A 24,300-nucleotide genomic window follows, 5' to 3' on the forward strand; every position below is an offset into this window, starting at 1 on the left:
ATTTCAAAATAAACGTCCAGTGCCGACTCATGTGGGATAGCAAAAACCCAACAATAAACATAATTAAACTGGACAAAACAAACATTTTACCTTTAGAACATTTAACCCATTTTAAAACACGAAAAAATCAAGAAAAACAACACAGGACAGGCAAATCACGTGGTCTCGCGAATCCTGTCGCTTTGCTCCTAAAAGTTGGCACCACCTACAGGACGGAACCAAACCTCGCCAGAGCCGTGACGCGCCACAGACGTGTGCAGCGTAAACAAGGCTTTAGACAGCAGAGAGTAGTCAGTCAAGCAAACGCGCTCTGTAGAGCAGTTTGTCCATTTAGGGCTACTGTAGAAACATGGCGGCGCAAAATGGTGAATTTGATGTAAAGGAACCCGCGGTGTATATAGATTGAAATGGCTCATTTATGAGGTAATAAAAACAATGGTTCATCATGTAAGGTCTTTATACACCACTGCATTTCTGTCAATGCATTCTCCTAAATATTACGAACTGGACCTTTAAATAACAAATTAGGTAATTAATTAACAAAAACACTTAAATTATAACTTAACTTACCCTATTCAGTGGCGACTACATAATTTATTGTCGTGCACTCTTTTAAGAGAACACTTTTAATGTACGGTAATTTAATTCTACAATGTTATACTGAAAAGGACAATAATGACAAACTAGTGCAGTTGGCTGTTCGGTGTTGAGAACATGAACTCTTGTAAATAGCTTTCAGGTTATCACTTCTCTGTGTTTATTGTTCTTTAGAGTACAGTCAGGTGAGTGTGAGGGATCGGTGTTGTCAGACACGAGTCATGTATGAGATCACACATTGTGTCATTTGTGCTGAGGTCACAGCATCAGGCCTGCTATTACTTACAGTTTCTCCATGACTTACTGCACTGTTAACTGAATCTCCAGGCACCCATGTGATGGAGGGCTCGGGTCGGATGGTGGTCATGGCAGTCGGGGTGAACTCTCAGACCGGGATCATCTTCACTTTGCTCGGTGCTGGCGGAGAGGAGGAGGAGAAAAAAGAGAAGAAAGGTACGTAACTAAAGCTCAGCCTGGCAAAACTACAGCAGAGCTGCCCAGAACACTTCTGTACGGGGATCTACAGATGATATTGTTATAGAAATTATTATCATATAAACAGTTTTCTTATATCGGCAGATCTTTGATTGTAAACCTCAAAAACAGGACACTGAGCGAAAAGAACTTTATAAAGCATACTAAAAGCGAAAACACAGTTTATAGTTGATACGAGTTTTATCCTGTTTTTCAGGCCCTGCAACATTTAAAGTCAAAAGTAAATGTATATTACACTTCGGAAAAATAAAGATTTAACCCTAACCCTAACCCAAAGTATTAAAGTCCCCCTGTAGAAAATAAACTCATCTTTGATCACCAAAATAACATATTTAAAGGTGCCCTAGAAACAAAAATTGAATTTACCTTGGCATAGATGAATAATAAGAGTTCAGTACATGGAAATGACATACAGTGAGTCTCAAACTCCATTGTTTCCTCCTTCTTATATAAATCTCATTTGTTTAAAAGACCTCAGAAGAACAGGCGAATCTCAACATAACACTGACTGTTACGTAACAGTCGGGATCATTAATATGTACGCCCCCAATATTTGCATATGCCAGCCCATGTTCAAGGCATTACACAAGGGCAGCCAGTATTAACGTCTGGATCTGAGCACAGCTGAATCATCAGACTAGGTAAGCAAGCAAGAACAATAGTGAAAAATGGCAGATGGAGCGATAATAACTGACATGATCCATGATATCATGATATTTTTAGTGATATTTGTAAATTGTCTTTCTGAATGTTTCGTTAGCATTTTGCTAATGTACTGTTAAATGTGGTTAAAGTTACTATTGTTTCTTACTGTATTCACGGAGACAAGAGTCGTCGCTATTTTCATTATTAAACACTTGCAGTCTGTATAATTCATAAACACAACTTCATTCTTTATAAATCTCTCCAACAGTGTGTAATGTTAGCTTTAGCCACGGAGCGCTATCAAACTCATTCAGAATCAAATGTAAACATACAAATAAATACTATACTTACATGATCCGACGCATGCATGCAGTATGCATGATGAACATCTTGTAAAGATTCATTTGAGGGTTATATTAGCTGTGTGAACTTTGTTTATACAATGTATTATAGTCGAGAGCTCGGGAGGGCAGGGAGCGCGAGATTTAAAGGGGCCGCAGCCTGAATTGGTGCATATTTAATGATGCCCCACAATAGGCAGTTAAAAAAATTAATAAAAAAAAAATCTATGGGGTATTTTGAGCTGAAACTTCACAGACACATTCAGGAGACACCTTAGACTTATATTACATCTGGTTCTAGGGCACCTTTAAACTTTTTTTTTTTTTTTTTTTGTGAAAATAATTTCTTTATGCCTTAAAATATCTTGAATGTAACCCTTGCCTCGTTTAGTATACGCAGTACCATAAATATGCAAATTAGCCCCGCCTCCACTCAATCACACCAGCTCAGCGATCCACTCGGTCAACTTTATTGTAGTAAACGGCAATGGAACATTGAAACACTGGTATAATTCAGCCATATATGTTTGCGGCAGAAACTAATTCAGAAGCTGTGAAAGAGTATCAGAATGGTAATGGGTTTTATGTATCGTTCTCTGCAGCGTCGGACACATAACGGTAATTAATATGATTAGTCTTTTGCTTGACTATGATATAAAACAGCTAAAAATATACCGGGATAACTTGGCTTCTCTTGAGACTCCCCTGCTTTGCATCGTAGTTAACAAACCGCGTTTTTCAGTCTGTCTTTGGTTCACGGCAGTTTTAAACACTCAGCAATGGTGCTGACTGATGAATTTGCTCATGGTTTGTGTTAAAGCATATTAAAAACACCACATAAACAACATTAAACGCTTGATTTTCACCACAGGGGGTCTTTAAACTATGGTGCGTAACTCATCCCACAGGTTTGATATCTGAAATCGAGGAGCGGTGTGTGCTGTTACGTTTGGTCTCCAGCAGCACCTGCCAATCACCCACATGCTGATGAGTTTTGCACAGCAAATAAAGTTTCATGACAAAAAAAAACAAAAAACGTGCAGCTCAATCAGAGATTCAGCCTTTAAGCGTACGGTTGTTTCCCCAGTTTTGTGCGCGCACAGCGGCTACTTCAAGTGCTTTTTCTGGTTGGGTAGTATGTGCTGCCCACAGCGTTTGTCAGCATAAGGCCTTATGTGTTTGTTATTCTGCAAACTGCCACACAGGTCAGGCTCTGGAGGACGGCCATCAGCTGGCAGGTAGAGTATGCATCTCTGTACCCGAGGATATCCGCAGTAACGGTCATTTATTTCCACACTAAACCTGCTCTTCCCTCCCGAACCCTGCTTTAGCAACCGTGATCTTTCACTTAAAAAGAAGCTCTTTTTAAGTATTCAAAGAAATGCATTTCATCCCACATAGATGACGATATGGGGGTTGTGATGGACGGCTGATTCCCGGATAGATTGATATCAGATTGATCACGGTTTCGTAGTCTCGTAGTCTGACACCCTACAGCTTGTAGACTGTTGTGATTGAAGCACTTGGATTTGATTTTGAAGCATGTTTTTACTTTAATTTTTTGAATCACCTGTTCATATTTACTTACCGTAATTGGTCGTGCACATAGCATTTGGATATAAATGACGGACATCTGTCAAAGCTAGCTATTTGTGCCATTGATCATCGTGTCTTTTTGTCTGCCATATTATGTGTAACCTGTCTTATGTTGCAGTGTTTTTTCCCATTGATGTCATTCTTTCAGTTGACAGCAGTGTATTGAGAGAATACTAATCGTGATAACTATGCTACTTTTGTTCATTATTACCGGCTAGACTGCTCCCATCCCTCCTCACACCCCATCGCAACTATAGCTACCGATGGTGCGGCAAGCGCAAATGCCCCTGGTAATACCAGCCTAGTCAATGGTAGGTTGAGCAGACCTCCGCTGTCCGTCACTCACTGGCTCCGCCTCTCCTTCTCCAGTTGTCTTGATCTTCCTTTCCTGTCCTCTCAGTGCATGACACCTCTGATCGCCAACTCCTTTCCCTCTTCTACCCTTCCTATTCCTTTATTTTTATGTGTGCCAACAGCAGTTACACAATGTGGATTGTCCCATTTATTGAAATAAACCGGAACTTAAGCATAAGCTAAATTAGAACGGCACTGCATCTGACTTAAGTTTTAGTGGGTATATTTCACATTTCGAAAAGAAAATCGTGACTTATTGTGTAGTTTTTGGGTGATGGAATATAATTTATGATACAAGGGTAAATTTGAATATGATATTATGTGAACTATAATTGAAATTTGTGGTTTTATAACATGTTATTTGTTTGCTAAATTGTAGCACGCATATACTACTGTTCGTTGTTTCTTTTTCTAAAGAAATTAATACTTTTTTTCAACAAGGACACATTAAATTGGTCAAAAGTGACAGTAAAGACATTTATTATATTATATAAAAAAATGTATTTCAAATAAATGCTGTTCTTTTGGCCTTTCTATTCATCCTGAAAAATATAATGTATCAAGCAGCACAACTGTTTTCAGCACTGATAATAATCATATATGTTTCTTGAGCAGCAAGACTGGAGTAATGATGCTGAAAATTCAGCTTTGATCACAGGAATAAATTACACTTTATATTACTATATATTATTTTACTATATATTTTACTATATATTCACATAGAAAATACTTATTTTAAATTGTAATAATATTTCACTGTTTTTACTGTATTTTTGGTCAAATAAATGCAAAGTTAATGCAGAACACAAGTTAATGTCACTCCTTCATTTGTTGTTATTTTGTAAATATAACCTATAATCTAATTTCCACCATACAATGAATGCAAATGACTTTCCTTAAAAGCAAAGCAAAGCAAACGATAGGAAACTATTTTGGTTCCGGTGTTTTATTTATTTTATTTTATTTTATTGTTTTATTTTTTATTATTTTATTTTATTTTATTATTTTATTTTATTTTATTATTGTTTTATTTTATTTTATTTTATTATTTTATTTTATTTTATTTTGTATTGTTTTATTTTATTTTTTATTATTTATTATTTTATTTTATTTTATTTTTATTTTATGTTTTATTTTTTATTATTATTTCATTTTATTTTATTTATTTTATTATTTTTTATTTTATTATTTTATTTTATTGTTTTATTTTTATTATTTTATTTTTATTTTATTTTATTTTATTATTTTATTATTGTATTTTATTAATTTATTTTATTTTATTATTGTTTTTATTATTATTATTATTATTATTATTATTTTAATTATTATTATTATTATTATTATTATTTTAATTATTATTATTATTATTATTTTATTTTATTTTATTTTATTTATTTATTTATTTTTTATTATGAAACCAGTTCTTGACTCCAAACCCTAGACTGATTTCCTGAAAATGTCACCCGTATTTAAGACAAAAGTGCCATATAGTTCCCACACTACAGTACTTTGAATTTTTGGCTCTTTCCGTTCCTCCTATTCTTTTAACCAACCCTCTGCAGTGGTGAAGTGGCTTTCCTCCCGTGCCGTTGCATGGCTGTTCTGTAGCAGTTCTTCTTCCTGCATGTCCAGTAGAGTTGTGCTGTTTCTCTTGTCCTCATTGTGTTGAGTGTTTCTCTTCCATTTATCCTCCATGGAATATCTTTTGAACAGCTACTTCCCAATTCTTCCTCTATGACAAATCATAGTGACAAACCAAGAAAAGAGTGTAAAATGATTTATACATATTAGATATTCCATGGCACTCCTGTCAAAATGACATGAAAACACACAACAGAACATCCATTTATGTTGGAGCAAACACACATACTGCATTCACTTCAAATACCAACAAACACATGCAAGTAATCAAGATTTATTTACACAACATTTATATATGGATGGTAGCTTTTGCTACATCTGATATTGATGCGCTTTTTACCAAAGCCATAATACATCTCAAAACTTCACTATGAAACAACTCTATGTTATGTATGTGACTCACAATGATGTTGATAAATTCTCATTCTCTGTCTTCCTTTTTAATTTGATTTCACTGTAATGTCCATGTGATGAATGTTTTATCGTCTGCTTTCTGTTATTTTTGTCCTGTGTCTGTGGATGCCTTCATCTTAGGTAAAATGCAGGATGGAAATATGGAGAACAACCAGACCAAAGGTAACCTGCTTTCACTTTACCGCTGGTTTGAGCGCTCACCATGATTTTATTCCTCCGTTCCTTTCGAGCCGGTTCAGATGTCAGCTCGTCTGTTTGTGCCGCTTCTCATGTGTGCGTCAGGGTCTCTCGATAACCTCACACTTCCTGTCCTTGTCGAATTCTTGAATCATTTTAATGATGAACTGTATATTTCACTGAGTTTTTTGAAGTCTGTAGTCTAATGGTTTTCGCTCTGTGGTTACTGTGGTTACGTCGACAAAAATATCCAGAGGTTTTCAAATAATAGTGAAAGTTCAATAAGTGTATTGAAATATTGACAACAAAAATGTATTTGGTAGCAGCTACCTCATATTTTGCAAATTACTTTACTTGTATTTATAAATACATTTATTAATACGTTTGCCATTAAGTGTTGTTCACATGATAGAGTCTGGCTATGGCATTGTTGTGTGTTCAGTATTGAACTCAGTCACCTGTGGTGTTATGAATATATGCAAAAGGTTTTATGTTTACAACTCTATTAGTAGATATATTGATAATACATATAAGTGCCAATCCAAACATGAAAAATAGTACTCATAAACTTTATGTATGAGTAACTGTGTCTATGAACTTGGGGCACAATATGAATGCATTTAGATAGTAGATGCTACATATATTTAGTTTAGTTTAACAAGGATATAATTGTCTATGGAGGCATTACTTGTTTGTACAGTTGCGCTGACTGGGGTTGCATCAGAAGGTGGCAAAAATTACACAAGTAGTGTAAAACTGCATCTTTTGTCTTAAAGGAAAACTTTCATCCAAAAGTAAAAATAAGCAAGTCATAATTTTATGACATCATTTACTCGCCCTTGTGTCATTTCAAATGTGTCTGACTTTCTTTCTTCTGCGGAACACAAAAGATGATATTGTGAAGAATGTGCCGGTCGCTCTTTTCCATTCAGTTACAATGTATAAGGACTGAAGCGTTCAAGCTTCAAAAAGCATACAGAAGCAGTATAAAGGTATCCTAAAGGCATAAAAATTTTACGTAATTTTTAAAACCTTGTAAAGTCAGAAGACTTGGAATATAGTGTAAAGTCATATTCATGACTATTATGATACTTTTATTGATGCTTTCCCAGCTAACAAAAATATGTTCTAAGAACGTTTTTCTAACGTTTCCATTAAGTTGCGGAAACATTATTCCTGAATGTTCTCTGAATGTTCAAAACATCCAGATACATATATATATACTCCAAACTCCAACCGTAGCCATGCAATATGGTTGTATATCAGCATGCTTTGATTACCCACGGCCAAGTCACAGCCGTGCTAATATACAGCCATATTGCATGGCTACTCGCGTGATATTGCGTTTATACAACAGTTCGACGGCACTAGTGTGTACATAAATAAGAACAACAACCGATTGTCTTTAAAAACCCTCTTTTGTGAGGAATCTGATTTTAACATGTAGAGTATTATGAGAGAGAGATCGACTGAGCGAGTGTTTTAACTGCATCTAGCTGATATCTTATATTCATAATCACCAAATCAGTTTGAATGACTGCTGAGGAAAGCAAATTTGTCTTTGTCCTTTTAACATTTAAGAGGATTTCCCATGACAGCGCTAGTCAATGCATTTGTCAGTTGTGTCTCATAAGATGTTGTTTGAAGTAAAAACAACATCCTTGTTTCCTTGTTTCAGCCCATTTCAATATAAAAGTCTTTGCGACTGACTGACTCGCTCATAAAGACAGTCTTTGCTGCCATCTCATGGTGTATTAATGTAACTTCCACTGAAGCCGAAATCACAGATACCAAAAAATACAGCATGTTATTTATATAAAATATTTATTGAACAGTAATATTTAAATGAACAACAATAGCCATTATAACAGTATGAGAAGTAAAATAGGAAATAAACACAAGCAAACAGTTCAGTCAAACGTACAAAAGCAGCGCTCTAGTAAGTACAGGATTTAATTTCAATGTAAATATAAAGTTATGAAACTTAATATAGCCTTTAAGCCAAATCTGTTAGCTCTGGAACAGGTAAGAGATTAATAAGACTATGTAAGTTTGTATATACCCAAAACGAATTATAACTCATGTTTAAACACTATTTACATAAGAGCCAGCGGCAAATTCCTGAAGCACTGGCTGAGATGAAGCTGTTCTCGGCAGGTACATGAGCACTGAATGGACGCTGACAGACTAAAGCTCGCATCTCCTAAATCGTCTGAACACATTTTCAAATAGCACTATTTTTACCTATAAATCGCATATCTGAGGTGTAAACAACTATGTTCTCAACTAAAAACTCTTAAAACTACATTCTGTTACAAAATAACAATAGTATCTAGTAAAAAAATATTGTGTGTTTGCTCGTCCGACCATGACACTTTCTCCGTTTGTGCTCTACAGCCGAAAGAAAGTCATACAGGTTTGAAACAAAATGAAAGTGAATGTTAACAGACCTTATATTTTTGGGTGAACTCTCCCTTTAAACAAGACTTCAGGATGTTTTGTCCCATATAACTTGATACCCACCTTGTGTCATCAGATCCCATGAAAAGGTTTTGCAGTAGAGCAGACGTCTCTCAACCATGTAATGTTACCAGGATTGCGGTTTAATTGAGTTCCTGGATAAATGTAAAATTCATTCACCGCCTCATGATTCCTACTCAAAATAACGTATTAATCTGGTGGTTTGCTGATTTTGTAGCCTAAAGTAATTGAAGATTAATGGTCTTCTTGAAATGTTGACTTCTGTTGGAATTGTAAGTGCACCTGGTGGCTAGTAGCACATGACGGTCATTCAGTCATTACATTTACTATTTATATACAAACAAACATAAATAAACCCAACAGTAGAGTTCAAACTCTGGTTTATTCTTATTTTGTGATTCCCTCACAACAAGGTCCAGCATTAGTAGGTCAGACGGCCCATAACCAACATGTGTGTTCCTGTGATTGTTACAGTGAAAAAGCAGGATGGTGCTGCGGCAATGGAGATGCAGCCCCTCAAGAGCGCGGAGGGTGGAGAAACCGATGAAAAAGAGAAGAAGAAAGCCAATGTCTCCAAGAAAGAGAAGTCCGTCCTGCAAGGAAAACTGACAAAGCTGGCTGTGCAAATCGGCAAAGCAGGTGCTGCGTGTTGTTTGGAGGATTGTGTTTTGTATTTTGCAGTGTTTTATTATACCAGTGGAGAACTAATGCAGTGTTTGATGCGATCTGCCCCTCAGGTTTGGTGATGTCTGCCATTACAGTCATCATCCTGGTGCTTTACTTTGCGATCGATAACTTTGTGCTTCAGAAGAGGCCGTGGCTGCCGGAGTGCACTCCGGTCTACATTCAGTATTTTGTCAAATTCTTCATCATTGGTGTTACAGTCCTGGTGGTAGCTGTTCCTGAAGGCCTTCCTCTGGCTGTTACCATCTCTCTGGCCTACTCTGTGAAGGTACACTTGTTCATCGTGAAAAATGCACCATCTTCAGATCTAGTTTAATACTTTGACATTAAATGAACCTAATGAGCTCTACCCAGAGTGCAATTTGGGCATCATAGGGACACTTTTAATACCAACACAGTTTCAGAGTACATGCTATTCACATCCATTATTCGTCAAATATTGGATGATTCAGCTGTGGGCGCCATCTTCTGGTCAGACATTTTGGCATGCGATTCTCACAGAGCATACATCGGTTGTACACTCGTTTTTGCGGTGCATTATGGGATTGAATGAGTGCACTCGATAACGTGGTATCGGACTCCACTACAAATGGCTGTCCCCTCAAAAAGTGGCCTATTTAAGGGTACAGGGGGCGATTTCAGACACAGTCTGAGAGATTTTTCATAAATCTCATTTCCGCTTGCCTCCAGTAGTCTCCCACGTTCTTTGGATCCTGTGCATGCTCTCTTTAATGTTGAAATGAAAATGTATTTTATAGTGAACGATTCATCCATGCATTTTTATTTTATTTAATTTTTTTAAGTTTGATCTCATAGTTTGTAATCAAAATGGCATAACTTGATCTTCCAGTGAAACGGCAGTCTTCATTAAGAGTGCAATGGTAAAAAACCCAGTCAATAACCAATGGGTCGAAGCAACTGTGAGCAATATGCTGTGTTCATGCCATGTTGAAATTACCACAATTTCGTGTTCTGTGAATTCACATTAATGTCAAACTCATTATTACATGAATTCCATGAAAACTTTCTCACTTGATCTTTGTGGTGTTGCATTAAAAACAACCAAAATGGCATACAGTGTACAGTGCATCACAGTTTTTAGACATATCCAGAATGTACTCTTCCACAAGATGTTATGTTATCTAATTATCTGTATCAGTCATGTAGTTTCGCAAATATGACTAATACTTTTTTTTTTTTTGTCTGTGCTGCTAGAAAATGATGAAGGATAACAATTTGGTACGCCATCTGGACGCTTGCGAGACCATGGGCAATGCCACAGCTATCTGCTCAGACAAGACTGGGACGCTGACCACCAACCGAATGACAGCAGTGGAATGCTTTGTGGCTGATGTCCATTACAAAGAGATACCAGATCCCAGCTCCATCCCCGCCAAAACTCTGGAAACACTGGTCAACGCTATATCCCTCAACAGCGCCTACACTACAAAAATACTGGTGAGAAATAAAACCCTATTAGATATTTGGCTAACCCCAGTGTTATTTCAGCTTTGCAACAATATAGACTTTAATGTTAATAATGTATAAACACAAGCTGTTACTTACAGTATATACACTGCCTAGCCCCCAAAAATTTGCACACTCTTATATTTTGTTGGACCGCCTTTAGCTTTTCCTTATGCAACTTCACAACATTTATTACCATCAAGTGTTGCATTAATTTTTGTCCAAGATCTTGTATTTAACATGAGTCAAACCATCAGTCCTAGACTTTTTAAGTATTTTAAGTATCCAAATGGCGACTTTACATTTTACATTAACCCTCAGGGGTCTGAGAATTTTGGGGCCCCGGAGAAGTTTTGACATGCCCTGACATTTGTGCTTTTTTCAGTTGTTCATAAACATATAAATGACAAAAGTGTCATTACACTGTATTCAGCACAAACTTGGCTACCATAATATGTGAGGAACATGTATGTACATGTTTGTGTTTTTGAAGGAATAACGTTTATGCGTGGTTATTGAAAAAACAAAAAACTTAAGTCACTGAAATAAAGCCAAAAAATATATATTAAATCTGTGTTCACAAGACTTCTGTGTATTTGAGGTTGTAGACTAGAGTTTTTGCTTCAAAATGAGGTAAAAATTATGCTGCCTGCTTGTTCATATAAAACAATAGAGAGATTTAAATTTTCAAAAACATCTTTGGTCAAGAAACACTGTATGCGTGGAGGCGTGAATCATCATGAATAATGGGTGATTCTCACCTGAGAAGACAAATGAATCGCATAAAGAGCTCTAATGACCTGCATAAATAATGAGCTCTTTCAGTCAGGTAGGCTGTGAAAAAACCCTCTGTTGATCATGTCTCAAATCTCATCATGGTGTAAATCAAACATACAGAAAAAAAAAAACAGCAATACTGTGAAATATTATTACAATTTAAAATAATGGTAATCTATTATATTCTTTAAAATATAATGTATTTCTGTGATGCAAAGTGTCTGAACAATTATGTTACCTCTATGGCATTTCATATGTTCATATTTAGCTTAAAAGCATGCACATTTGGAGAAATATTGATGGATTCTCATATGTTTGTCAATTTTCTATACAGAGGAGTAATATTTATTCAGGATTTATTGTCATTACTATGAGCGCTGGATACTGTGTTTTCAACTCATACTTGCAGCCGGAGGGCGCTCTGCCCCTTTTGTCCACAAATGCCTGCTAAAGAAGAATAGGCAATCCAGGAACTAACCGAACTAACAGAGGCCAGAGATTGCTAACTATGGCTATTCAATACACTTTTCAAGACAATAAATACACGATTGAGACGATGTATGCATGCAGGCCGCATTAGCGGATAATGAGCTGAATCACGGACTTTGACATGGCTCTCTTTTCATACAGATTACATAAACACAGAATATTTGTTTTCGATTTGACTTACACGATTTAAAACCTGACATTTCAACTTTTTTTTAGACATGTCTAATTTTTTTGTGATTAGTATTCACTAAGTTACAGTTCATTTTCTGAGAACTATCAGATTGGACTTCGTTCAGAGGGAGATTAGCGATCATGCATCATGTTAGTTTTCTTTATTTTACAAAAAGCACAACATTCTGTTTTTACTCTGAGTGTACACAAATAAAAGAAGATATTCCACAGATTAAAATGGTGTATAACTCTTAATTGTATGTGCGACATTGACAGAATATTTTGAGTCTCTTTCACACTGGTTAGAAAAAAAACGCGGTGATCACGCCGGCGTGACCGCCGACCCGAGGGAGTTAAAGCCACAAGCTAGCATAAGGTCAGCAGAAATATATGAAACATCACCCTCATGTCAGTCAAACACTCTAAAAGCCTGTTCACAGTCTTCACACCAAGAACAATAACTATGAAGATAACTATATTAGCAGCCGATATCGTCCAGTTTATTCTAAGCATGCTGCGGTTTTGTCACCTGCTGCTTTAAATGCTAGGATGGATTCTGATTGGCTGTCAATGTTTTTAATCTTTCATCAGCTGAAAAAAAATAATCGTTCTGAAAGTGATCCATTTATTTATTATTACAATGATATCGTATTTGTTTATCAATATATTTTTCACACTAAGAAAAATGCTTCTTGTAAGAACTGATCACTGAAAGGTTCTTAAATGGTTCTTCTAAGACAAAATCCTCCTTCTATGGCAAAAGTCTACTGTATGTATTCCAAATAAGGAATATGCTCACAACTGTTCGGTGTCTTGATAGTTCAGGAGAGAATGTTTGCTTCAAATAAACGGAAAAGCTGTCCTACATAGAGTAACGCACAGATGAAATCCTAGTTTATAGGAATTAGGACTGTGTTTACATTAGACCTTTTCATGTGTACGTTTCCATATGTGCTGTATGCTCTTTGACAATCAAGAACGCTGCAGAATAATCAATGTGTATTTTTGAGCGCCAAATTGGGTTGGTTTCCAAAAAAGAACAGTCTGCAAGGAAACAGTTGAGACAATAGTCACAACATGTGAGTTCCTCTTGGTTCTGGGAGCTGGAATCAGATCTTTTCTGTATCTCGCTTTAAGATGCCTAGAAGCTGAAAGCAGGCCTTGTGAACGCCCCCTCTCAGCAGACTAGCACACCACACAGAACCCGTCCCTGGAGACCAGGACTAAGAGCTTTCATAACCATACAAAACCAGACTCGGATAAGCATATCATTTCACATTGACTGAAATGAGCAGAACTCTGTATCCCTGGAGAGATCCACCAAGCTACATTGTTTAACTGCTACATTATGTAATTAACGGATGACCTTCTCCTCACCTAAGACTCAGAAACTGCTTCAGGAAACTTTCCAAAGTCTACTTCCCAACTCAACCTGCTGGTGACCAGCATAAGGAATGGTTTGCATGCTGGGACCAGCATGGGGTTGCTGGTGGACCATCTAAACCAGCTCAGTTTTGCTTGAGAACATGACTGTGCTAGGCCATCAGCTCTGACCAACATAAACCAGCCTGGATCAGCATCAAATTCATGCTGGATTTTTCAGCAGGGCAGACATTGTAGGTTTACGTTTAACCCTTGTTCTGTATCGAAAATCCTTTACCTAATTTGGTGTTCCCAATCAAAAAATCACTCGTTATGCTTCATTATCATCAAATATTGGGTTCAATCTTTTTGTCAACTTGTTTTCTTTCAGTCAGCACAGGTTTTGTATTTATTTTTGGAACTGTTAGATCATCTGAGCACATGCACCTCAGTTTTTGAGTGAATAAAGTTCACTCAAACTTATTCACCTGAAAATAATGGAGGTGCATAAACTTAGATCAATGAGGTCTATGATCAATCAGTTCCAAAAAGAAATACAAAACCTGTAATTACTGCAAGAAAACAAGTTGACAAAAAGGTTGAATCCAATATTTGGAAACAGCATAGCATAACGAGAGATTTATAAGCATTTTTTGTAGGCCAATCACACAAAGCAAGGGGAAAAGTTGTTATGAACTGTGTGAGTAAAGTCAGTAAGTTTTAGTCCAATGTGAAAACATTAACTAGCATTGTCTGGAAAAAGAAAATCCTTTCTGGGCCAAATGACTGGAAATTTCATGCTATCAGGCGCAACGGCTGCCCACCTAATTTGAAGCAGCTGTGTAGTGTTAAATTAAACTTTTACCTGTAGCTACTTGATACAGATTTAGCATTCATAATTTAGAGTGGTTATGTACCGTGTCTCACCGGTATGACCGATCGGCGGTATGCAGCCACGAAAGAGTTAGTGGAATCCTGAAATCGGAGTAGGACACATGGTACAGGTGATGCTCTTGGCATGTACACTGATACTTCAGCCGGTAGTCTGAGCTCTGCGGAGACTTCCTGTCGCACTGATCTCAGGTTGCTTCTACCACCTGCTCCGTCAGACCTTCTGGCCCTCTGATTGGAGAGGTCAGGTCTGACACTGATGTCATGTTCCCGGGCTCCCATCAATTCTTGATTGGAAGTCCGAATGCGGCCGTGTGTGTGTTTCAGGACTGTTCTGTAGGTCACTGGCTGCAGTGTGTTTTTGTAAACTCTGGATTCTTATTTACACCAAAGCCAGATGCAGTTGGCCCATCTTTTAAGCACAAAGTATCAGTTTGGGGTTTACATGTTGTTGCATGTGTTTAATTCATGCTCGATGTGATTTTAATTGGCTTCTGCTTGGGAATCTGGGAACAGGTCCATTACCTTTAACAAAGTGGTGAATGTTCATTCAGTGACTCCACACAGGCACTCGTCTAGATGAATATGAATAAATATTCCATTCAGATACCTGTTACCTGCAATAAAAAGGTACACATGAATATCATTCAGTACTATGATAAGACATGTTGCTGGATCAGCATTGTAACAAGTTCAGGGAAGAAGGAGGCTAAAACCAGCAAACCATCAGTGTAACTTTAATGACAAAATAAACTGAAGTAAGCGGCAGCCCCTCATGGACGACTGCCGCATATAAATATAATAAAACAACAGTCTTCCTCTGTCATCACTCCTCCTTTTAAACCTGACTCTCTGTGATCATTAAAAATCCCATTGCATCTGAAATCTGACTTTCAGCTGACTTGTTCCTCCCTTAACTGATTTCAGCTTTTGAGGCAGCATAACGGTTTAATGATCTACAACAAAATAAAGAGATCTTTGGTAAGAACATTGCAAATATTTAATTATTGCAATACTAATTTCTTGCTAGAAATGACAGCAAAAGTGGAAAAAGTTGGTCAAAAAAGTACATTTACACACAAACTGACATCCAACTGCAACTTTCATATTTATTTTTAGCTCTGACATGCACAGGATTGTGGAATATCATAGGCAGTGAAGGGTACATCTATTTTGCTTCAAACTTTGCTCAGATGAAGGTATCTCAGTAGACAGGTTGCGACAAGATCATTGAATTTGGACATGCCTTTTTGCTATCTTACCTCCGTATGTTGCCTGCGAAGGGAAGCATTTTTCAGCTTTCAGATGCAACTTTAGGTTAGGTTTAGATTTTTCAGGTGTATTTCAGGTTTTTTTTTAGAGTTGCTCATCATGCAGAACCTGATTTTGCCAAGTACAACATGTTCCTGGATCAACATCTTTGATCAACATTATATTCAACCCATCAGATTTGAGGGGCAATGTCTAGTTGAGGCTTATAGCCAGGTTTAGGTGCTTCTACATCAGTGTTATTCACCTACCATTTCCCAATGATTTTAGGGATAACTTCTGGGCACAGTGAGGTTTAAGGGAAGGGATAGGGTTAGGACTAAATTTTCAGACAGTAATGTTGTTCCAGGATCAACAAAATATGCTGACCTAGAAACTCATCTAGCTCTGCAAAATCAGGATACATCCCAGGTGTATATCGTCATGATATTTCCATGCTTATGCTTAGACAAAATGTCTCCTACTAGTCACATGCTGGAAAAAATACTGCCCTTTGAAGCTCCTTTGTAAAATTAAACGCTATTTTGGGAGCAGTTTTTTCATCATGCCCATGACAAGGTGAAATATCTTGCTGTCTCGTGTTTGATAAGTTGTGACTCATTTTGGGCAAAGTCGTTTGTCCGGCTGCAGCCGCTCCATGTGGCTCAGGGACTCTGCCAAAGCCTCTCTGCGATTCCTCGGCCTGCCACTCATTCATTTAAGCCAATCAGCTTTGGCAAAGCGCTCCCCTCACGACCTGAGGCAGGGGCTGTCACTGTCAGTGCAGGTAACTCTGTGAAATCAAAGAGGTGCTATAAAAATGACCTTCTAGGGGACACCAGAGGGCCTCCGCGGCCCCTGCAGTGAGAAGAAGAATAGAGCGAGGGCCCGTGTGGAGCGCAGGAGCCGAATAGGTCCGTAAAGAGGAAGTAGTGCTGCCAGTGCATGTTTTGCCATATGCCGTGGTTCGTAGGAGTGCGTGCTGACCAGGGAGAAGACAGCTGTTCAGGAGAGCGTTGCTTGCCAGCGCCTCTCTGAAGGGTGCTGTGAAATCCGCATCAAACGCATGAGCAGTTTTGAATGACCCAGGTGAGCAAATATGAGACACTTAAAGGGGTCATATCATGCATTTTTAATGTATTTTGTTTTTTTCACCTTTAGGCACACTTAGTAAAGCAAGTAAAGTTCTTGTGGCAAAAACATAATTTAGCTTCAGTCATACACTGTTAGCCCGGATAAGTTGAATTTACTTAAATAAGTAAATGTAATGATTAAGTAATGTGAACTTAATAATTCGAGTTCGTTTAACTTAAAATATTTTGTAATATTAATTACTTTGTAGTTATTACAACTAGTATATTTAAGTTCAATGTACTAAGCAAGTTAACTTGCCACCAATCAAAATTCATCCATGCCTCCCATCATGCATTGCTGCATGAATAAATTATGAGCTGAATTGTCTTAGTAATTTTCTTTATTCTCACTATTTAAATTTTGCTGTTTTTCTGTGACTTTTTAGTAGCTTGTTTTCTAATGTTCAGAGTTGATCTGTTTATCAGAACATGTTGCTTGTCACCGTCGTTGAGATTCACAGGCTGATTCTTGATGTCTGTATGTGCCTAATATATATATATATATATATATATATATATATATATATATATATATATATATATATATATATATATATATATATATATATATATATATATATTTTTTTTTTTTTTGTGATAAGGAAAACTTAAAAAAAAAAATTGTATTGTAGAAGTTGATCCTCTGCTGTAGAATCACAGTGCTGCTGTAATCAATAATGTAAATCTAACTGGGCTCTAAATGAGTTCAGTGATTAAGATCAAATAATGATTATGTGAAAACATAACCAACACCACCTGATCATCTCTTAACTTTGCTTGTCTGGTTGGTTTTAATGCAGTTAAAACTGCCCAAACAAAATCTAATATTAAAAAGTTAAGGGTCAAGAGCTCAACTAAAATAAACCCTGACCTCGATGATGGTAACTTAAAAATTTTGATTTTCTCCTTTGGTGAAAAACTATAAAAAGGTAAATGTTTGGAAAAAATGTCTGTAGAACTGCCAAAACAAATGTTCCAACTGCTCATCAACAGCTCCTTGAATTCATACACACTACGACAAAATGGCGTCATTACCTGCCGCAAACCAGTGTGAAGGAGGCGTGGTCAGGAGAAAAACTTCATAATTCAAGTGCATTTAACTTACATTTATTAACACATTCAAATACACCCACAAATTAGTAGAATTTACTTATATTTTATAAGTAATGCAACCAAACTTAAATATTTTAAGTATATTGTAATTATATTTTTAAGTAAATATAAAATCCGGGCTAAGAGTGTAATGTAGATTTCTACCCTCTGTTTACCTCCAGTTTCTATTTACCCAATTAGCCAATGATATGTAAACAAGTCAGTCACATGATAATGCATTCACATGTCTGATGCCAGAAAGTAGTAATACCTAAATCAAAAACTCTTCTTCTTTGATTAAATTGCTAAATTTCTCAGTTCTCATTTACAGCTTACAAAAATCGCCTCTGAGCCATCTTGGGTTTCTTACATCGCAGTGTAGCCACTCTTAGAAGAAAAGGTTCTAGAACCTTATAGAACCTTAAAGGGTTCCGTCAGGCACTTCATATATAGAACCGTTTAGGGGTTTCCATCATGGGGTCATTCTACGGATTTATTTTGAATGAATTCATATAAAATCAATTAATTAAATAATTCATTTTTCTATTTTGATTACATTTTCTGAACAGCTTGTAAATATACTTTATCACTAGAACAAATCTAAATCCCATAATCCCATTTAACATTAAAGTATTATGCAATCATTTTAACCTTTTTGGCATAAAGGGTTCTTTAAAATGAGTCAAGAACATTAAAGTTCTATATAGAACTACACTGAAGCTTTTTTAAGAGCATACAGTGATCCATGCTGGATATCGCCAAGCCTGGATATTAAAAAATAGTGGAAAAGTAAATCAGTAAAGTTAATTCACAATCATGGTCTCTATGGGCATTTCATAATTTCTTCCCATCAGTAAACAGATAATAAACTTGAATTGCCTGAAGTAATTCTAGCAGGATATTATTTGCAGGAATGTTTGATCAAATAGATTTAAATAGGTTTTGTGATCTGAAATTATTAATGTATGAAACTTTGGTTTATTTATTTTTGAGGCTTTTTCAAGCGTTCATATGTAAAAGATACTATTGGCTTGACTAGACGATCCAGATCAATGAGGCTTGACAAAGATAATCGATGAAATATCATTTAATAAGCTCTAGGAACTCAACAAAGGGACATACCAGGATGTAACGTTAAAGGGGTCCTTGATTATGTTTTAAATTTTTTAACTTTAGTTAGTGTGTAATGTTGCTGTTTGAGAATAAACAACATCTGCAAAGTTACGACACTCAAAGTTCAATGCAAAGGAGATATTATCTACAGAAACGGCTGGTAGGGACTACAACGAGCTTCTTCCTGGATTAGTGACATCACATATCCCAAAATTTACATAAACCCCGCCCCCAAGAACACACAACAAAGGGGGCGGGGCCATGTTGGGCTGCTTTAGAGAAGAGGAAGAGTTGTTGTAGTCGAGTGTTGTTGTCATGCCGTCATTTTACGCCGGACTGCTTCACAAACGAGGATCAATTCAACACAAAAGATGAACATGACGGCACATGCTAGTGGATGAGTTGAATCAACTCCACAGCAACTACATCAATTTATCCACTAACCATTCAGAAACGTCTAAAAGTTGTAACTTCTTCCTGAGTCTCTCCATCAGTGTCGACTCCGGTTTGAACAATGTAAGGCTGAACACTTTCCTCATTTTGGCTGCGTGAGATTCTCCAGCTTTGTTGTTGTTGAGCTGTTAAAGCTCCGCCCTCTTCTGGAGCAGCAGCTCATTTGCATTTAAAGGGACACACACACAAATGGTGTGTTTTTGCTCACACCCAAATAGAGGTAAATTTGACAAGCTATAATAAATGATCTGTGGGGGATTTTGAGCTGAAACTTCACATTCTGGAGACACCAGAGACTGATATTACATCTTGTGAAAAGGAGCATAATAGGTCCTCTTTAACACAAGACAATAACTGAAGAAACTGAAGTGCACAGGATGATGAACATAATATACAACAGGTAAGCTCTAATCAGTTAAACAATGAAACAATGAATAACTACGACAACCATGTAAACAGGAATTAAACACACTGTAATTGAACACAGGCGAAATAAGACAAAAGAATATACAAATAAAAGTCCATGGACACAGACGGAAAATCTGTTTAATTTTTAATCTGTTTAAAGAAGACACTTTTCCTTTGAAAGACAATTTGGATCACATGTAGAGGTGTTTGAAGAACAGTAAAGTGACTGTGTCAGTGCAAACGGCTCCTTGTTATAAATGTACTGTAAGTAACTTTGGACGCAATGCACGATTCAACCACATACTTTATCTTTGCAAAGGAGGTTATAAATATAGGTAAGAGAAAAAACAAAACAAACAAACACACAATTCAGCATGCAAATGCACGAAGAGATTAATTTTAGTATGTATGCACACCTAAGAATGAATTCTACAAATCAAAGCTTGAATGGAGTCTGTATGTAAAGCGGTTCCTGTTGAAGTTTAATACTTTGTGTTTGAGATTCATTACAAATCTAAACCAGAATGTCTGAGGAAAATTAATGCAGAGCTGCTGGGCAAAACTCTGTAAAAAAAAAAAAAAAAAAAAAAAAAAAAATCTCCTGTTCTCCTTCTGTTAGGGACCCAAGCTGTTGATATGGCTGTGATGAATGGAAAAGAAACTTTATAAACTACCTCAGCAAACTTGCAGCAGGTATCTGAATTCTCTCTGGCTTTCTATCGTTCCAGCCTGCAGATAAGGATGGAGGTCTTCCCAAACAAGTGGGCAACAAAACCGAGTGTGGCCTGCTGGGACTGGTCCTTGACCTGAAACGAGACTACCAGACCGTTCGGAACCAGATCCCAGAGGAGAAACTCTACAAGGTGTACACATTCAACTCTGTGAGGAAGTCAATGAGCACCGTCATCAAGCTTCCAGACGGAAACTTCAGAATGTACAGCAAAGGAGCGTCAGAAATCATCCTTAAAAAGTGAGCTCCTTTCATCAGCTTTCCGATGGCTAGCTACAATTTTTCATAAAAGCATTTCAATAGCAAATGGAGGGACATTATGTTGAATTACTATAGCTTCATGTGCCTGGAATCATTTAGATATGCTCTTTGCAGAATTACATAATGAGGACGTGTCCTCAGAAATAGCTGTAATGAAAGGAATGTGTATATCCACTTTGCGTCATGTGAACGTGTGACTTTGGTGTGTTCGGTTCAGGTGTTCTTACATCCTGAACGAGGTGGGCGAACCTCGCGCTTTCAGGCCGAGGGACAGGGACGAGATGGTGAAGAAAGTGATCGAACCCATGGCCTGCAGCGGACTCAGAACCATCTGCGTGGCCTACCGGGACTTTTCCGGAGACCCTGAGCCCAACTGGGATGACGAAAACAACATCTTGACCGAGCTGACCGCAATATGTGTTGTTGGAATTGAGGATCCTGTCAGACCCGAGGTGAGAACTTTCTTCACGTTTGATCATGGCATATTAAATGATTGTTATTTGAAATGTTTTGCATTTTATGCATGAAAACACGCATATGATGTGACCTCTGCCTCTAAGGATGTGCAAAGTCATATCAAAATTGATTACTTGAACGACTTCTTGACATAATGAAGCTTGTACTATATAATTAGTCTGGTTTCAGCATCTTCTAACCCTCATCAGACACGTTCCTTCGCTTAAGACTCATTTTTGCATGAAATGCAAATGAAATGCAACAGGGTTCTCATGGTGTTTTTAGTCTTAAAGGGTTAGTTCACCCAAAAACACAAATTAATATATATTTGATGAAATCAGATGGCTCAGTGAGGTTCACAGCACTGACATTCAACCTCTCAAGATCCATAAAGGTACTAAAAATATATTTGAATCAGTTCATGTGAGTTCAGTGGTTCTATCTTAATATTATAAAGCGACAAGAATACTTTTTGTGCACCAAAAAAATGAAATAATGACTTTTCAACAAAATCTAGTGATGGGCGATTTCAAAACACTGCTTCATTCAGCTTCTGAGCTTTATGAATTTTTTATTTCGAATTAGTGATTCGGATCTCCTAAACTGCTGAAATCATGTGACTTTGGCGCTCCGATTCACTGATTCGATTCGTAAAGCTCTTTTCATTTTTGGGTAAACTAACCCTTTAATACACACCTGTCATATGAAATGATAGTCTGAAAAAAAAAACACTTTTTATTGACATTTATTGAACCTTTAGAGAAAATATAAAAGAAAAAAACTGAATAAGTACAGTGACCAGGAGGGGACATGTTCGGTTCACTTAGTTTTGTCATGGAAATCTGATAAGTCGTGGCCTCCAGATCATCATTCTTATGTCGTGCCCAAACGATCTGAAGTCATGACATCGAGATCCTATGTTGAGAGAATGAAATATATTTCTCGTGGTGTGAACAACCTGCGCAACATAGCAACCTGGAATTATCAGAAATGGATAGGCCTATAATGATATTTATTTTAAATTAAGAAAAAGCACTTAATTAAGAAATATTTTTTATTTAGTACTGTCCTGAGTAAGATCATTTACATAAAACATAACAAAAATATCTGAATTTATTAAATGAACCCCATTCATAAGTATGTGAAGCATTGATTCTCAATACTGTGTGTGGTCACCTGATGATCCACGACTGTTTTTGTGTTTTGTGATGGTTGTTCATGAGTCTCTTGTTTGTTCTGAGCAGTTAAACTGAGCTCTGTTCTTCAGAAAAATCCTCCAGCTCCTGCAGATTCTTCAGTTTTCAAGCATTTTTGCATATTTGAACCCTTTCCAGCAGTGACTGGATGATTTTGAGATCTGTGTTTTCAACTGAGGGACTCAAACACAACTATTAAAAAAGGTTCAAACATTCACTGATGCTCCAGAAAGAAACAAAATGCATTAAGAGTCGGGGATGAAAACCTTTTGAATTTGAAGATAAAGGTATATTGTACTTAATTTGTCTTCAGGGAAACATGCATCTTTTGTTGCTTCCGAAGGGCAGTACTAAATGAAAAAAAAGAAGATATTTCAACAAAATAAGAAAAAAATGTTAAAGAAAAAATCCTGTTCAAAAGTTTTCATCTTTTATGTAAAATGCCAGTACTAAATAAAAAATAACATGCATTTTGTTAAAATTTTTCACATTTTCACAGATTCTGCAAGTGTATAGAAGCTTTATTTAAAATAATATTCCCATTATTTTTCATGCAACTGTACATATAAATATCAGTCATATAAATACATATAAATAATATGACTTAGATGATTTAAATGTTTAGTTTTATGATCAAAGCTTTGCAGTTTTAAATCATATAATGAAATGCAATACAATGCTGATTGAGAGGTGATCAAATAAAAGCTTGATGATCATATTTGATACTCGTGATTTTTCCGTAAAATGACGTATGGATAATCAAACACAAACATTAGTATAATAGTAAGGACACACACTGATAAACACACAGCAGCTCACTTCATATGTTGCATTAAAACGGTAAACTTGACCCAGATGTATAAAAGCGATAATGGATGATAAGGTGTTTTGGTCTTGCACTTGCAAAAACAATGTCTAGTCAATGTGCTTTGAGGTTGCAGGAAAATATTGGGAATTTGGTGGAGATTTTGCATCAGATGCAATTTGAGATCATGTCCTGAAACGATCGTACATCTTCACACACGGGGACTGAAGAAGCGTCTATACTGCTGCATTATTCAACCTCCTCTTTTTATCCCGCTGTTTCTTTGCTCTCGTTCTCCGTCTCTACAGCCACGCTCAGTAATTGTCAGTTTGCTGAAGGCTTCTTACAGAAAGTAACATCTGCGGTGAAACAGAATGAATGAAGGAACATTGATGAATTCTGACTGCAAAATTAACCCTCTGTTATCTGCTTTGGATTGTGAAAACTGAGTCGGTTTGTGTAATAACACTTTGAAAACTCAGTTACGATGGTGACACAGATTTGGTGCCTTCTGTTACCTGTCGGGACACGTGAGCCATTCCTTTCCCTAATAAACAGCCGAAACTTAAGAATCCGTAAACAAATCCATTAGTCTTAAATGTCTAATGTTACCACGTCACCTTCCTCTGCCGTTGTGTTTAATTGATGAGGCTCTTCCTCTTCTCTTGATGAGTTAAGCAGGACCGGGTTGTCTTTAGGTTTCTCAGAAATACTTGGACGTCTAGTCAAGCAGATATCATCTCTCGCTTTAGTGTCTAGACCGGCCCCGTTACCAGAACCTCTGGGATTGTTCTGTGTCGGATTCACATTCGTGCAAAACAAT

At 36.8% G+C, this 24,300-nt stretch overlaps 1 protein-coding gene across 7 annotated transcripts in view; it reads left to right on the top strand.

Annotated features, from left to right (window-relative positions):
- The window catches only part of atp2b2 (ATPase plasma membrane Ca2+ transporting 2), a 168,966-nt gene that overhangs the window by 115,499 nt on the left and 29,167 nt on the right, over positions 1–24,300 (top strand). For 6 of the 7 annotated variants that reach the window (XM_067388773.1, XM_067388772.1, XM_067388777.1 and 3 more), the window contains exons 6-14: positions 925–1,050; positions 3,284–3,316; positions 3,893–3,985; positions 6,204–6,245; positions 9,216–9,380; positions 9,479–9,693; positions 10,641–10,883; positions 20,758–20,999; positions 21,238–21,472. In XM_067388773.1, the coding sequence (XP_067244874.1) occupies positions 925–1,050; positions 3,284–3,316; positions 3,893–3,985; positions 6,204–6,245; positions 9,216–9,380; positions 9,479–9,693; positions 10,641–10,883; positions 20,758–20,999; positions 21,238–21,472 (1,394 nt within the window). The remainder of the gene's footprint in view (positions 1–924; positions 1,051–3,283; positions 3,317–3,892; positions 3,986–6,203; positions 6,246–9,215; positions 9,381–9,478; positions 9,694–10,640; positions 10,884–20,757; positions 21,000–21,237; positions 21,473–24,300) is intronic. The other variant, XM_067388774.1, reaches the window with a different exon arrangement.

The sequence above is a fragment of the Chanodichthys erythropterus genome, chromosome 6 (genome assembly GCF_024489055.1).
Source record: "Chanodichthys erythropterus isolate Z2021 chromosome 6, ASM2448905v1, whole genome shotgun sequence".
NCBI classification, from domain to species: Eukaryota; Metazoa; Chordata; class Actinopteri; order Cypriniformes; family Xenocyprididae; genus Chanodichthys; species Chanodichthys erythropterus.